At 37.8% G+C, this 16,400-nt stretch overlaps 1 protein-coding gene across 1 annotated transcript in view; it reads right to left on the bottom strand.

Annotated features, from left to right (window-relative positions):
• Ino80 (chromatin-remodeling ATPase INO80) overlaps positions 1 to 16,400 on the bottom strand; it is a 252,596-nt gene that overhangs the window by 149,861 nt on the left and 86,335 nt on the right. The window contains exon 10 of the mRNA XM_073982434.1: positions 2,698 to 2,856. Coding sequence (XP_073838535.1) covers positions 2,698 to 2,856 — 159 coding nt within the window. The remainder of the gene's footprint in view (positions 1 to 2,697; positions 2,857 to 16,400) is intronic.

Raw genomic sequence — 16,400 nt, 5'->3', positions numbered from 1 at the left:
CAATGGTATGAGGCTGATAGACTTTGCAGCTGCAAAAAACATGGTAGTTAGCAGTACCAGATTTAATCATCTCGATATTCATAAGGGCACCTGGCTGTCTCCAGATCAAAGAACAAGTAATCAAATTGATCATGTTGTAATAGATGGAAGACATTCATCCAGCGTGTTGGATGTACGATCGTTCCGAGGCGCAAACATTGATTCGGACCACTACCTTGTTGCAGCAAAGGTACGTACCCGTCTAAACGTTGCAAATAAAGCACGAACAGACTCAACGCGGAAGTTGGACATCGATAAGCTGCAAACACAACAGATAGCCACAGCATATTCCACTCAACTAGCCCAATTGCTTAACGCGAGCACTCCTTGTCCCGATAACATAACAACACAATGGCAGCATATTGCCCACTCCATGCAAACAGCCGCAAAATCCACACTTGGATTCCAGAGACCTCCACAAAGGAATTCATGGTATGACCAGGAGTGTCGTGCTGCTACCGAAGAGAAAAATGCGGCATATAGAGCTACTTTACAATCAGTAGCAACGCGTAGCGCACGAGAGAGATATCGGGAGAAAAGGAGAGAAGAGAAACGGCTTTTCCGCAAGAAAAAGAGAGAAATGGATAAGCGGGAGTGTGAAAAAATCGAGATGTACAGGAGACAGAATGAAGTCCGAAAATTCTACCAAAGAGTGAAACATCAAACAGATGGCTTTGGTACAGGCACATCCTCCTGTAGAGACCAGCAAGGTAATCTGGTAACAGATACAGATAGCGTGCTCAGGATATGGAAGGAACATTTCTCCAATCTGCTGGTATCCAATAGTAGCGAAGACGATGATACCACAGATCCAATCCCAGAAGATGGTATAGAATGTATACCGCCCGGCCAAGATGAGGTAAAAACAGCAATCAACCGGCTGAAGAATAATAAAGCAGCAGGAGCCGATGGCTTACCAGCCGAGCTGTTTAAAACCGGAGGCGACGCGCTGATAAGGTGTATGCATCAGCTAGTTAGCACCATCTGGCAGGAAAAACGCGTACCCGATGATTGGAACCTGAGCATCCTATGTCCCGTCCACAAGAAAGGAGATAAGACTGTATGCTCAAACTATAGGGGCATAAGTCTTCTCCCTATTGCCTATAAGATAGTGTCAGGGATATTGTGCGAACGACTAAAGCCAATGGTCAACGAAATAATTGGACCATACCAATGTGGCTTTAGACCTGGCAAGTCCACCATTGACCAGATATTTACCCTGCGGCAAATCCTAGAGAAGACCCAAGAGATGCAGATCGACATATTTCACCTTTTTGTCGATTATAAAGCAGCATTCGACAGTCCCCTCCGATCAAAGGTATTTCACGCAATGTCTGAATTTGGTATCCCCGCAAAGCTCATCCGGCTTTGTAAGATGACTTTAACTGATACTAGGTCCTCAGTTAAAATTGGAAAGAACCTCTCCGAAGAATTTTGTACCAAAAGAGGTTTCAGACAAGGAGACAGCCTTTCGTGTGACCTGTTCAACATTTTGCTGGAAAAGGTAATACGAGATGCAAATGTCAAAAGAAATGGCACAATTTACACCAATAGCCACATGTTACTTGCCTATGCTGATGACATAGACATCATGGGACGATCAGTAAAGGAAGTAACTGATACCTTTAGGAAGGTCGAAGCAGAATCTGCGAAAGTGGGTCTGGCGGTAAACGGCGAAAAGACCAAATTGATGGTGTCGACGCGCAAAGCGTCCATAGAGCTCGGACCAACCGTAGAAGTTGGTACCTACAATTTTGAGGTAGTTAAAGACTTCGTCTACCTCGGCACTGCCATAAACACAACAAACAACATCAGTTGTGAAATAAGAAGAAGAATTGTATTGGCCAACAGATGCTACTATGGATTAAGTAAGCAATTTAAAAACAAAGCCACATCTCGTCAAACAAAAATAACACTATACAAAACGCTGATACTACCCGTGCTAATGTATGGCTCCGAAGCATGGGTACTTGCGCAAGCAGATAAGGCAGTGCTTGGTGTGTTTGAGAGGAAAATTCTTCGAAAGATCTACGGGCCGATTTGCGTTGACGGTGAATATCGACGTCGTATGAACCACGAGCTATATAAGCTATACAAAGACATGCATATAGTTAAACGTATCGAGATGCAACGATTGCGTTGGCTAGGCCATATCATGAGAATGAGCGATGATGAACCCGCTAAAAAGGCGTATGAATACATGCCACATGGCGGTGCACGCAGAATCGGCAGGCCTAAGCTTCGATGGAGCAAACAAGTGGATGAAGAAATGGAAAGGCGCGGTATTCACAAAAGTCAAGCGAAAAACAGAGAGGAATGGAGATCTTTTCTTAGTTCGGTCTATAGAACAAATGTTCTGTAATGGGCCAACTAAGTAAGTAAGTAAGTGAGGGTTATCTCTGTCGGCAAAGTCGACTGACACATTTTTACTTGTTAACAGATAACATTGGTCGGTTGCCACTGAAGTGCAATGAAATACACATGAATACAGAATACCCAGAAAATGTCACATTTCAACGGTACTAAAAGTGATGTCTAATATGAATCGCAGTGTACTCACGGATATGGTATGTACACATAGAACTATATTTTTGAGGGAAATTAATTTAAAATACCCTATATGACATATCATATGTGTGATTTAAAAATATAACTTACCTCACTCTTCTCTCGGGCTCTCTGTAAAATACGCTCTTCAATCGTACCCTTGCATATCAAGCGATATACGGTGACTTGTTTAGTTTGACCCAAGCGATGTGCACGGTCCATAGCCTGCTGATCGACGGTGGGATTCCAATCTGAATCGTAGAAAATTACCTGAAAAAAAGAGAAAAATAAATGCATAAATAATAAATCCTAGAATATGCCATCTTCTTTATTTATACAATTACTAACAAAGTGCCCGCTACTTCGTATGCAGAAAGGATATAAAAGACAAATAAACAATATTTAATGTGTACTAATACCAATTTTAATTAATTAATTATTTTTATTTAAGTTCTGTCCGTATAACTTTAAATCGATTTCCAAAAAAAAAAAATCAGCCGTATCCTTACCCTTACACATCAACAACGAGCCACATTTTTTGAGGTAATTTACTTAAGAAATTTCTGTCTTAGAAGGTAAAACATTCCTCTAAAAATACACCCAAGACAAATTTTAGTACCATTTAGTACCTTTTCGTAGCTTTATAGTAGGTATTTCCTATACGATTTCTGCCATCATACCAAATTTCAGAACTTGTACGCATTTCCAAAAACGTCTTATATTATAGTTCATGCAATACCAAAATAGTACCCAATTTAGTACTTTTCGTACACCAAGGTATAACCTACAAAAAATTACCTTCTTATATCAACCCAATATACTAACAGCGATTCTCATTTCCAACTCCATCAGTTCCCCCAAAACCAATTATAGTACTTTACATATAAATACATAAGTATGAATTTCCGAAACCTCCTCCCAATAAATCGAAATTCCTGCTAACCCCTTTACACAATAAGAAGTTGTAACAAAGTCTGTACCATTCAGTACGTTTCATAGTAGGCATTTCCAAAGTAATCTGCATATCTTAAAGCTACATACCAACATACACCCAATACGAAAATTAGACTGATTTGATACTTTTCTTCTTCTTGAACCACCCCATATACCAACGTTACACACCCGCTATGTCCCTACACCCAATAACAAATTGAGTACCATTTAGTAGTTTTCGTATACTTATGGTACGTATTTCGACAACCACATATATCAACCCTACACTGATAATGCCAAATTATAACAGTAATCTTATACCCCGGTTGCACTTAACCGGTTTAACCCAGTGGGTTTTGGATTTCAAATGTCAATTCCATAGCGCAAAAGTCAAATAAATCCTATCGAAGTGGGTTAACCCGGCAAAAAACTCTAGTGTAACCGTACTATTAATTCCAAATCTCAGGATTCCAGCACTATCCGTTCACCCATATCCAAATTGTACCAAATTTAGTACTTTCCGCACTCATAAGGACGAATGTTCAAAACTACCTCAATCCTACACTCCAACAGTAATCTTTATTCCAAATTTCAGGATTCCAGCTCTATTTCAGGATTCCAGGGCCATCTGTTCACCCAAATCCAAATTGTACCAAATTTGGTACGATTTAGTACTTTCCGTACCCATAAGTACGATTTTCCAAAACTATCTGAGCCCTACACTTCGACAATAATCATAATTCCATATCTCAGTACTCCTGTTCCATCTGTTCACCCAAATCCATATTGTACCAATTTTAGTACCATTTTGTACTTTTCATAAATATAAGTACTAATTTCCGAATCTACCTTAATCCTACACTCCAACAGTAATTATACCCTCAGCATTTATGCTAACGAGGGTATAAACACTTTCATACGGGCAAAATGTGCCTCATCGAAATAATGGTTTTAGACCCCAAGTATGTTTGGACGAAATGTGTTTCAGACAATTTGGAGTCGATTTAGCAATGTCCGTCCGTCTGTCTGTCTGTCTGGCTGGCTGGAGCGCACGATAACTCTCGAACGGATGAACCGATTCGGTTCAAATTTTGGCTTTCGTAATATTTTGCCCAAACTTAGTTTAAGTTCGAAGATGGGTTATATCGGTCCACTCCTTCCGGTACCTCCCACACAAAAGTTCGAAAATGTTCGGAAAATTTGTGCGCACGATAACTCTTGAAAGGAGTAACCGATTTGGTCCATACTTTGCACATCCTGAAATGTGTACCAGACTTAGATAAGGTTTCAATATGGACTCAATCGGTCCACTCCTTTGGGTACCTCCCACACAAAATTTCGGAAAAGTTCAGTTTAGGGCCATCTCTCGAATCGCTTTGATTTTTATTTTAGCAACTTGTATTCACTGCACCCAATACGACGGTACAAGTTTCATTAGGGGCAAGTCCATACTTCCTGAGAAAATAGCATGAAAGTTGCAAAAAACCCCAATGTCACCGTGTGAGGTGGTTGGAGCGCAAGATAACTCTAGAACGGATCTGCCGATTCGGTCCAACATTTAGCCTTAGTAATATTTTGTCCAAACATAGTATAAATTCGAAGATAAGCCATATCGGTCCACTCCTTCAGGTACCTCCCCCAAAAAAGTTCAATAATGTTCAGAAAAATTGTTCGTACGATAACTCTTGAAGGGAGTGGCCGAATAGGACCATACTTTACACATCCTAATATATCTTCCTGATATAGATCAGGTTCAAATATGGACTATATTTGTCTACTCCATCCGGTACCTCCCACACAAAATTTCGGATAAGTTCACTTTAAGACCTGATATCGAATCACTTTTATTTCTGTTGAAGCAACTTGCATTCGCTGTCTCAATTACGATGGTAAAAGTTTTTTTCAGGGGCAACTCCATACTTCTTGAGAAAACAGCCCGAAGGGTGTAAAAACCCTATAGGCACCATATGTAGTGGCTGGAGATCCGCTTCCATAATGGTCAATGTCGATCCATTCCTTTTAGTATCTCCTCCGCAAAACTCTTGGTCTTTAATCATAATCAAAATTTTTGTCGGTTCAAACGCCCAACATTTTTAAAACCCCCTAAATACATACATTTTAGGAGAAAAAATTGTTTCAATATATACAGGCTGAGGGTATATCTCTGTCGGCAAAGCCGACTGATACTTTTTTACTTGTTTTAATTCCAAATTTCACGATTCCATCTCTATGCATTCACACAAGTCAAAATAGTACAAAATTTAGTACCATTTAGCACTTTTCGTACACATATGTACGAATTTCTAAAACTACCCCCATATATCAACCTTACACTCCAACAGTACTCGTAATCTTAATTCCAAATTTCAGGTTTCCATTTCCTAATATCAACACCACATCCCAACCTTGATTCCCATACCAAATTTCAAGATTCTAGCTATAACCGTTCAAAATATTCAATTAGTACCAAATTTAGTAACTTTTAGTACACTTATAGGACGAATTTCCAAAAACCCAGCCTTATCTGACCCCTTCGTACCAAGAGTGACCCTCACCCAAAATTTCAAGATTCTAGCTTTAGCCATTTAGCCTGGGTGTTGATTATCAGTCAGTCAGTGAGACAGTCATCATTACTCAACTCTTTTATAAGTATAGATTATCATTACAATGTGAAGTTAAGACTAAATGCATGCAACATAAAAATGTTTATGAAACAATGTATAGAAACATTACCCTTAACAGAAACAATGCAGGTTGCAGGTAATTTAAAATCTCAATCTAGGAGGAACATTTCATGTAATAGTATCAGAAACGAAATTTATCCCAGCAAAATGTTCGATGCCAAAGATGACATTCAATCATGGGTGCAAGTGATCTAGCATGTCATCTTTTTAGCATCTTCATCGATGAATTTTATATGAGCGTGGACCCCAAAAGATGACGTTCTTTTCTGGATCCTAAGCATTTCATTTTAACCAATGCGTTGACATGTCATTTCCATCAATGCTTTGGCATGTCATTTCCACCAATGATTTGACATGTCATTTTAACCAATGCTTTGGCATGTCATTTCACCAACCCCTTGGCATGAAATTTTCAAGTCTTGTTTGGAAAATGGAAATGCTGTATTGAAATATGGTTTTCATGAAAAACAAAACTCTTTATTATTTCAAACGAATTCATGAAATAGCTACAATTAATTTATCAGTTTAGTTTTTCAAAAGTTTACATCCAAAATTGCAATGTAATCACCACCGCTGCAACGCAAAAGATTACTTCCTCCGTTCTCCGCAACTGATATTCTTTCATCTTACAAAAGGTTTTTTCAATTATCTTCCCATCACCAGTTCAGATTTCAACATGGACTCTAAATGCACTCCTTTAAGTATTTTTATTTCGTAAATTACTTTTATTTTATAATTTTGTTATTTTATAACAACATTTTGGTAATTTATACTCTTTTGTTTAGTGACGGAAATATGTAGGGATCTACAACCCGGCTTGCTTTAGGGATCTCTAAGAACAAAATGTAACGAACGGGGAGGAAAGATTTTTATGGAAAATTCCATTTATGCTTAATTAATTTATTTTTTATTGTTTCTTTTCAAAAGTAGTTTCTTCTTTATTTTCAAATTCTTGTTCCTTTTCGTTTCGGACTTTTTTTTCAAATTCCAAGAAGCGAGATTTGATTGATTTCATTCTATGTCAGATTTAGAACAGACAAGAGAACTTTTAAAATAGCAATGTGTGCAGTCCGATTCTATTTTTAGCTCGATGGTTGGGACTTCATATAATACCAATTGTTTAGAAGTTTTAGTTGTTTGATATGCAGGAAATGTGAGACAACATCACGACGACAGTTCTAACAACTTTGGTCTGTTCCAGAAACTGCAATAATCTACTTATTTTTACTACGATAACAATTTTTCATTTATGTTATCGGAAAAAATAGTAAAAATTAGTAGATTTTTGCAGTACTGGAACATACCAAAATGAAAATAAACAGGTGTGTAAATAAAAACACAAACATCATCTCTATTGGATCGATGGAATGGGTACAAATGCTGATGAAAAGATCGGATCTTTCACGACTTCCTTTGCATTGGTTCAAATCCTAATGAAAAGATCGGATCTTGCACGACTTCCTTTGAACCAATGCAAAAGATGACATGAAATCACGTCATCGCAAAGAACTCCTTCCGTCAAATTTTGCTGGGTATGAATTCAAGGATATATTCCAGAAGAATTCCATGTCAATTGGATCGTTAAATTCGGTTAAATACGTACAAAACGTATAAAAGAAAAAAATGTTATTTTACCATATGGTAAAATTACATTATTTTAAAATTTAAAAGCCATTCACTGAAGAATGATAGCAAAAAATGCCTTATTTTAGCTCTGTTCCAGAACTAAAAAGTTTTTACAATTTTTACCACTTTTACACATTTTGCGTTCCCGTACACAAAATTTATATGAAAATCGTTTACGACTTTTACAACATTTACGACTTTTACCACTTTATAAAGTACGGGAACAGGCCACTTGTTGTATTTATGTCTTTTCCTCTATTCTTGACTAGAATTCCAATATTGATAAAAGTCCTAAGCATTCGGATAATATGGTAATATCCTAACTTATACGAACTACTTTCAATTCGAAATAAGAAACGAAAAAAGGATTAAATTTCTATTTCCGCTTCTAAAATATCAAATACCACAAAAATAGAACATAGAACTACCGGATATAAAATACTTTCAAAAAAATCGTGCACTTTTTCAAGATATCAAAATATTTTTTTAATGGAACACGTGTTCCAATCAAAAGAATATCAATGAAGAACTAATTTGATATTTTAGAAATTGGATGAATGAAAAAAGGAAGACCCACAAAACGAATAGACATTCAAATGAAGCACGGTTAGCACTTACTTACGAATCCCTAATCAATGTCTTACAACAAAGAAGATATACTGGCAAGTCTTACAAAAAAACGAACCTTCAAACACACAAAACAAAATATTCTTCTTATAAATTACAAAGGAATCTACATTTCCTTTCCCCACCCCTTCTCTTCATGACTATGCGGAAACTGAATATCTAAACTATTATTGATGCGGGCAAAACATAGAAGATTTAATGCCTGTGTGTGCCACAATAGAATAAACATTTTACGCACGTGATTTGTGGAACACTTGCGGCTTTTATGTAGGGAAATATTTTTCACAGACTGAGTGTGCTGAGATTTTTAAATTTTCTTTCTTTTGTGATCGATCCTCAACCAATACATTTATCCAATTATTTGAAGTGTTTAGACATGATAATCTAGAGCAACGAAATGCATTTTCTTTTTAATGAAAAAAAGAAGGAAGGGAGAGAAAAAAATCGAGGCGTCAAAATTCTTTATTAAGAGCACATCACTTGAATGGCTAATTATCGAATTATAAGTGCAGTGATTGAAATAAAAGAGGCGTTCGAATTGATGAGGATAAATAAAGTAAAGGGAAAATGGGCGTCACTTTTTTTTTCATGTTTATTTTTGTGCATTAACAAGTACTTCCGCCGAGGGAGATTTAGTGTTTTTGTAAAAAGATTAGTCTTTTGAAGGCATGACAATTTGTATGTTAGAAGTAATTTATTAATATTATTATGTTGGGATAGGTTATAAAAATTAATAAACGAGCTAAAGGGAGTCTTTATAGACGAGCAGAAGGATGCATTTATAGACGAGCTGAAGGGAGTCTTTATGGACGAGCTGAAGGGAGTCTTTTTGACGAGCTGAAGGGAGTCTTTATAGACGAGCTGAAGGGAGTCTTTATAGACGAGCTGAAGGGAGTCTTTATAGACGAGCTGAAGGGAGTCTTTATAGACGAGCTGAAGGGAGTCTTTAAAGACGAGCTAAAGGGAGTCTTTATAGACGAGCTGAAGGTAGTCCTTATAGACGAGCTGAAGGGAGACATTATGGACGAGACGAAGGAAGACTTTATGGACGAGATGAAGGGAGTCTTTATAGACGAGCTGAAGGGAGTCTTTACAGACGATCTGAAAGGAGTATTTATAAAAGAGCTGAAAGGAGTATTTATAGACGAGCTGAAGGGAGTCTTTATAGACGAGCTGAAGGGAGTCTTTATAGACGAACTGAAGGGAGTCTTTGTAGAGGAGCTGAATGGGGTCTTTATAGACGAGCTGAAGGGGGTCTTTATAGACGAGCTGAAGGGTGTCTTTATAGACGAGCCGAAGGGAGTCTTTATAGACGAGCTGAAGGGAGTCTTTATAGACGAGCTGAAGGGAGTCTTTATAGACGAGCTGAAGGGAGTCTTTATAGACGAGCTGAAGGGAGTCTTTATAGACGAGCTGAAGGGAGTCTTTATAGACGAGCTGAAGGGAGTCTTTATAGACAAGCTGACGGGAGTCTTTATAGACGAGCTGAAGGGAGTCTTTATAGACGAGCTGAAGGGAGTCTTTGTAGACGAGCTGAAGGGAGTCTTTGTAGACGAGCTGAATGGGGTCTTTATAGACGAGCTGAAGGGGGTCTTTATAGACGAGCTGAAGGGAGTCTTTATAGACGAGCTGAAGGGTGTCTTTATAGACGAGAAGAAGGGAGTCTTTATAGACGAGCTGAAGGGAGTCTTTATAGACGAGCTGAAGGGAGTCTTTATAGACGAGCTGAAGGGAGTCTTTATAGACGAGCTGAAGGGAGTCTTTATAGACGAGCTGAAGGGAGTCTTTATAGACGAGCTGAAGGGAGTCTTTATAGACGAGCTGAAGGGAGTCTTTATAGACGAGCTGAAGGGAGTCTTTATAGACGAGCTGAAGGGAGTCTTTATAGACGAGCTGAAGGGAGTCTTTATAGACGAGCTGAAGGGAGTCTTTATAGACGAGCTGAAGGGAGTCTTTATAGACGAGCTGAAGGGAGTCTTTATAGACGAGCTGAAGGGAGTCTTTATAGACGAGCTGAAGGGAGTCTTTATAGACGAGCTGAAGGGAGTCTTTACAGACAAGCTGAAGGGAGTCTTTATAGACAAGCTGACGGGAGTCTTTATAGACGAGCTAAAGAGAGTCTTTATAGACGAGCTGAAGAGAGTCTTTATAAACGAGCTGAAGAGAGTCTTTATAGACGAGGTGATGGGAGTCTTTTTAGACGGGCTGAAGGGAATCTTTATAGACGAGCTGATGGGAATCTTTTTAGACAAGCCGAAGGGAGTCTTATAGGCGAGATGAAGGATGCCTTTATAGACGAGCTGAAGGGAGTCTTTATAGACGAGCTGAAGGGAGTCTTTATAGACGAGCTGAAGGGAGTCTTTATAGACGAGCTGAAGGAAGTCTTTATAGATGAGCTGAAGGGAGTCTTTATAGACGAGCTGAAGGGAGTCTTTATAGACGTGCTGAAGGGAGTCTTTATAGACGTGCTGAAGGGAGTCTTTATAGACGAGCTGAAGGGAGTCTTTATAGACGAGCTGAAGGGAGTCTTTATAGACGAGCTGAAGGGAGTCTTTATAGACAAGCTGACGGGAGTCTTTATAGACGAGCTGAAGAGTGTCTCTATAGACGAGGTGAAGAGAGTCTTTATAGACGAGCTGAAGGGAGTCTTTACACGCAGAAAAATTTATGTTAGAAATATGTTTGGATCCAAACAAATATATGTTTGGGACCGGTTGCAAACAAATATATGTTTGGATCCAAACATAATATGTTTGGGTCCAAACAAATATATGTTTGCAACATTTTGTAACATATCTCAATTTGATGTTTGGGTAAAACATGTTTTTTTATGTTAGAACATTTTTTTCATGGGTGGAGAGAGGATGTTTTTCAACGAGAGTAATAACTGTGCTCTCGCGGCTGTGGAATGCTGTTTTATAATGAAGAGTTGTGTGTATTGTAGAAGACGTAGAAGCGAAGAAGGGGGCTTTGGTGGCATGTATTCGTCAAACTCGTGTGTTTCTTGTTTTGTTGTTGTTAACCAACATAGCAGGAGAAAAAGAAAAGAAAAAATGATATGGATTATATTTTTTTCTTTCTTCAGTGTTTTAGATGCCTTTGTAGAGTCAAGACGGTAAAGTGAGTGAATAAATCAGTGTTTTGTGTTTTCTTAAAGAAATTGTGCTGTTTAGTAAATTAAATGCCCAATACATTTTATAATTGAATCAAAAAGTTGAATGGAATTATTTTATTGGACAAGGAAGAAATCGCATTTAATATTGGTAATTACATACATATGTATATTTGAAATATGGTATATCCATATTTATTTATTACATAATCATTTGATTCCAGATGCCGATTCCCCACTGATGATGTCAACTTTGAGTTAAATTTGTTTTATTTCACAACAAAGGAGAAGCGTTCAACTACGTTTCTATATATTTTTCTTTTTAAAAGTGTGACTATTTACAAATTATTTCAATCAGTTTTTCATTTATTAAAGTGGGTTATGTATTTCTTTGGAATTTTGTATGTACCTATGTGTTTGTTGTTCTTTTGCCTTTTAATAAACAACCTCGACATTTGTGTGTATACTATAGAGATAGCCAGTGAGTTCTTACTGAGAGCAAGTGAGCACACATTTCAAAGTGTTTTATATTGAATTTTACGCTCCCTTGCTCTCAGTAAGCGCCCACTGGTGCATGTGTTTGTTTTTTTTTTTTTTTTGTGCCTTTTGGGTTTGTATTTTTTTGCACCCAAACATATAAAATGTTTGCACCCAAACATAAAATTATTTCCACCCAAACATATCTTTGTTTGCACCCAAACATATATATCTTTGCACCCAAACATAAATATATTTGCACCCAAACATATATATGTTTGCAGACCCAAACATATATTTGTTTGCAGACCCAAACATATATTATGTTTGGGACTGATGCAAACATATATATGTTTGCTGCAAAATATGTTTGGGACATATGTTAGAGAGGCCGTTTTTTTTGCGTGTATAGACGAGCTGAAGGGAGTCTTTATAGACGAGCTGAAGGGAGTCTTTATAGACGAGCTGAAGGGAGTCTTTATAGACGAGCTGAAGGGAGTCTTTATAGACGAGCTGAAGGGAGTCTTTATAGACGAGCTGAAGGGAGTCTTTATAGACGAGCTGAAGGGAGTCTTTATAGACGAGCTGAAGGGAGTCTTTATAGACGAGCTGAAGGGAGTCTTTATAGACGAGCTGAAGGGAGTCTTTATAGACGAGCTGAAGGGAGTCTTTATAGACGAGCTGAAGGGAGTCTTTTTAGACGAGCTGAAGGGAGTCTTTATAGACTAGCTGAAGGGAGTCTTTATAGACGAGCTGAAGGGAGTCTTTATAGACGATCTGTAGGATGCCTTTATAGACGATCTGTAGGATGCCCTTATAGACGAGATGAAGGGAGTCTATAGAAGATCTGTAGGATACCTTTATAGACGAGCTGAAGGGAGTCTTTATAAACGAGCTGAAGGGAGCCTTTATAGACGAGATGAGTGAGTCTTTATAAAGGATCTGAAGGATGCCTTTATAGACGAGCTGAAGGCAGTCTTTATAGACGAGCTGAAAGCAGTCTTTATAGACAAGCTGAAGGCAGCCTTTATAGACTACCTGAAGACAGGTAGTCTTTTTAGAAAAGCTGAAGGCAGTCTTTGTGTGTGGTTCTCCTTTGTACTAAATTATTCTTGGGCACAGAAGGATTGATGTTCCCTGAAGTCACACGCCCATGTCATCCCAAGACATCCCAGCTTTCTGCTGGAGCTGATTCACATTTTTTTGAGTTCACATCCTTCAACTTTGACCGGTGTCCCGTCGGTGTTTCGGCAGAGCCTCCGTTTGAAGAAGGCGTTGAGGTCAAATGGTGCTGAGGTCAGTCTTTTAATAGCAGATGAGGTAGAATGTTTGGAGTCCTATTCGAGTTGGGTCTCTTGGTCTTACGGTGTAGGTCCTCGCTAGACCTAACTCGCTTCACCTTGTTCTTTGGTGGAGAAGTGTTAGTTTTGGTTGAAACCACACGCCCTGGTATAGGGGCCTGTGACAAGCCATACTTTCCACCTTTCTGCATCATTGATTTGTTTCGGGAGTTGATTCATATCCTTTGACTTCACATCCTTCAATTTTAAGGGCTTCTATGCCGGTGTGGAGGCAAAATCTCTCTTTGAAGAGAGTGCTGTGGTCAAACTGGGTGAGTCATTCATTAGTGGGCCTTTATGTCAAAACACATTGATCCCGATTTGGTCTTTAGGGGCTATTGGGATCAATGTTGACGTTGAACTCAACTTGGCCTCTGCGAAAATCGGGATAAGAACGAGAGATTTTATAAAGATCAGGATTTCTTCAAATTTGAGAATGATTCCGATAAACCGCCATCTCTCATCTAGATGGACGATGCTCCCTGACACTGAACTTCCTAAGATAGTGCCTCGACCTACGGTAAGCCCTCTTCTCTTTAACAAACCGACTTACGGCACTAGTTGTGGTGGAGGGAACATTCTCAGCTAATACTAATATCTTTGTTCCTCAACATCGTCCCGCCTCGGAAGGCTGGTTCTATTGGCTGCGACCGACGTACAATCGTTCCGAGTTTTCGTCATGTTAATATGAACTAAGTTTAACTAGATTAGAGTTTCATCAGATATAGTTCAAACTGCTGATATCTGAACTGAAAGGAACACTTATTGTCGTTCGCTCTTGTAATCTACTATAATGGACGGTTAGTTCAGTCGCTCATTTTTTTGAATCTTCCAACTGAACTATACAATTCTTTTTGTTAGGTCTTCCAACTGAACTATACAATTCTTTTTGTTATGAATATGAATTTAATCCAACGCTATAGAATTGTGGAAACAAATCTAAAGACAATGCACAGTGTCCGATTTTCCAAAAAACCTGGCCAAAAATCGAAAAAAATGTTTATCAATTTACACTAAAAAGGGTCAGATATTGTTTATAGGATCCCAGTGCGTATAGTTATGAAAAAATATATACATTTCTTGTTTAATAAGTGGCTATAAAAGCAGGTCGAAGTGACCCTATTTGGAATTTTTTTTTCTTTTCAATATTTAAGTTGTTTAAGTTGTCTATGATAATATGCAAAATAAACAACGGTTTTTAAATATTTTCTATTTGTAATTGTAATGAAAGGTATGTGAAACATATTTAAGATGTTCAGTGTCGCCAATGAATTGTGCGTTCTTAAATAATTGATGTCCGTACTTGTTAATTTTTTTCAAGATCAATTTTCACAATAAATTATGAAAATAGTTGTGAGTAAGATCGAGTTGGGCCGTGTAATTTATCAATTTATAAAAAAGGAAGGGTTTTTTACCAATTTCCATCGAAATATCCTGCACATATTTGCACTTTTTGTTTTTATGTCATATTTTGTCTTGCAGGTATGTACAGATTTTCTTTCATTCAGAATGTCAGAATAGTATAGGGTCACTTTCTGGCGTTTGGGTATAATTTGGAGTTTTGGTATATTCTAAGACCTATAGTAAAATTTTATGGCGAACAAATTTCTAGAATATTTTGGTCTGATCCGATCACATTTTATAGGAGATTTTAAAGATTTGTGGAAAAAGGGACCAAAAGGACCCCTTTTATGACTCGCACGAGGGTTAATTTTTTTAAAAAAAATATTCCTCGCTTTCTTGTCAGTATAGTTACCAAAGACATTATACACCTAAAGAGCAAGGAATCCAAGTGATCTTAACTCAAATATTTCCAAAACTGTAGAAATGGTGGAAGCTCGCAACCCTATTTTAGTTTCTTGGTTTTTTGGCAAAATTGATACCGATATTTTCTTGGTATGTAATGCAAATAGAGATTTCTTTTCTTTGGTAACTTATAGTGAAATTTAGCAGAGAACATTTTTGTCTTTGACGGCATTCTTCTAAAATGATGCTTTGTATGACAATTTTGCCAAAACTCACATGAAGTACGCCCTTAACCCTAAAATGTGTTTATAATTTTGCATATTTCTGGAGTTTAGGTAAGGTATAGAGTTTTGGTGTATTCTAGGACCCTTGGTAAAGATAGATGGCGAACACATTTGTAGAATATTTTGATCCGATAAGATAACATTTTATAGGAGGAGGGACCAAAAAGACCCCTTAAATGACCGCCTGCGGGTTAAATAATATCAAAAATGTAATCAGCGGCCGGAAAAACATAAGAACCAAAGGTTAGGTCGAAAATCTATTCATTTTTAGAGTTTTGGCCAGGTTTTTCGTAAAATCGGACACTGTGCAATGGTCGAATTTTATTTAACGCCATATCCTGGAATAGGACCAAAAGAAGAGTTGGAAATTACCTTTCAATGTATTGAAAAACAAATTACTACAAAACTAGTACAGGTTATGAAATAGAGCCGAAATATAGGACAATGTAAGGGGCCTGGGTCAATATTCTGCCTTTTGAGCACGTTTTTGACATATTCTGAAGAAGATGAACAACTTCATTTTGCTAGTTCAGTGTCTTCTTTTAGTGAAACTATTTCGTTCGTGAACCAATATTTCCCCCCCCCCCCCTTTTTTTAGATATTCGGAGGAAGATTCCTTGTAATCCTTGCATTTTAGTGTCGATATTACTGAAAAACAACCAGGAATATTTTTGTGAAAAATTTAACCATCTATCGTTGCTATGAAGGGGACGTTTTGGTCCACCACAAAGGATTAAAAAACTCTACAAAAATTTACACAATATAATTTTTCTATGGCTCCTTGAATACAATACAACTCAACACTCACAAATTCTACCACAGCCTTTAATATGACAACGTTCGGAACTTATCTTTCTTCCTCGTCCATCCTCCCCCAGCAAAATGTTCGATGCCAAACCCAGCAAAATTTGACGGAAGGAGTTCTTTGCGATGCACTATAGGTAATTTGCCCTGTTTTTGAGACAAAAATTAATAACAGCGGAAT

Source organism: Musca autumnalis, unplaced genomic scaffold (genome assembly GCF_047663935.1).
Source record: "Musca autumnalis isolate F117 unplaced genomic scaffold, ASM4766393v1 scaffold_1, whole genome shotgun sequence".
Lineage (NCBI taxonomy): Eukaryota > Metazoa > Arthropoda > Insecta > Diptera > Muscidae > Musca > Musca autumnalis.
This window is presented reverse-complemented; position numbering and strand designations above follow the sequence as displayed.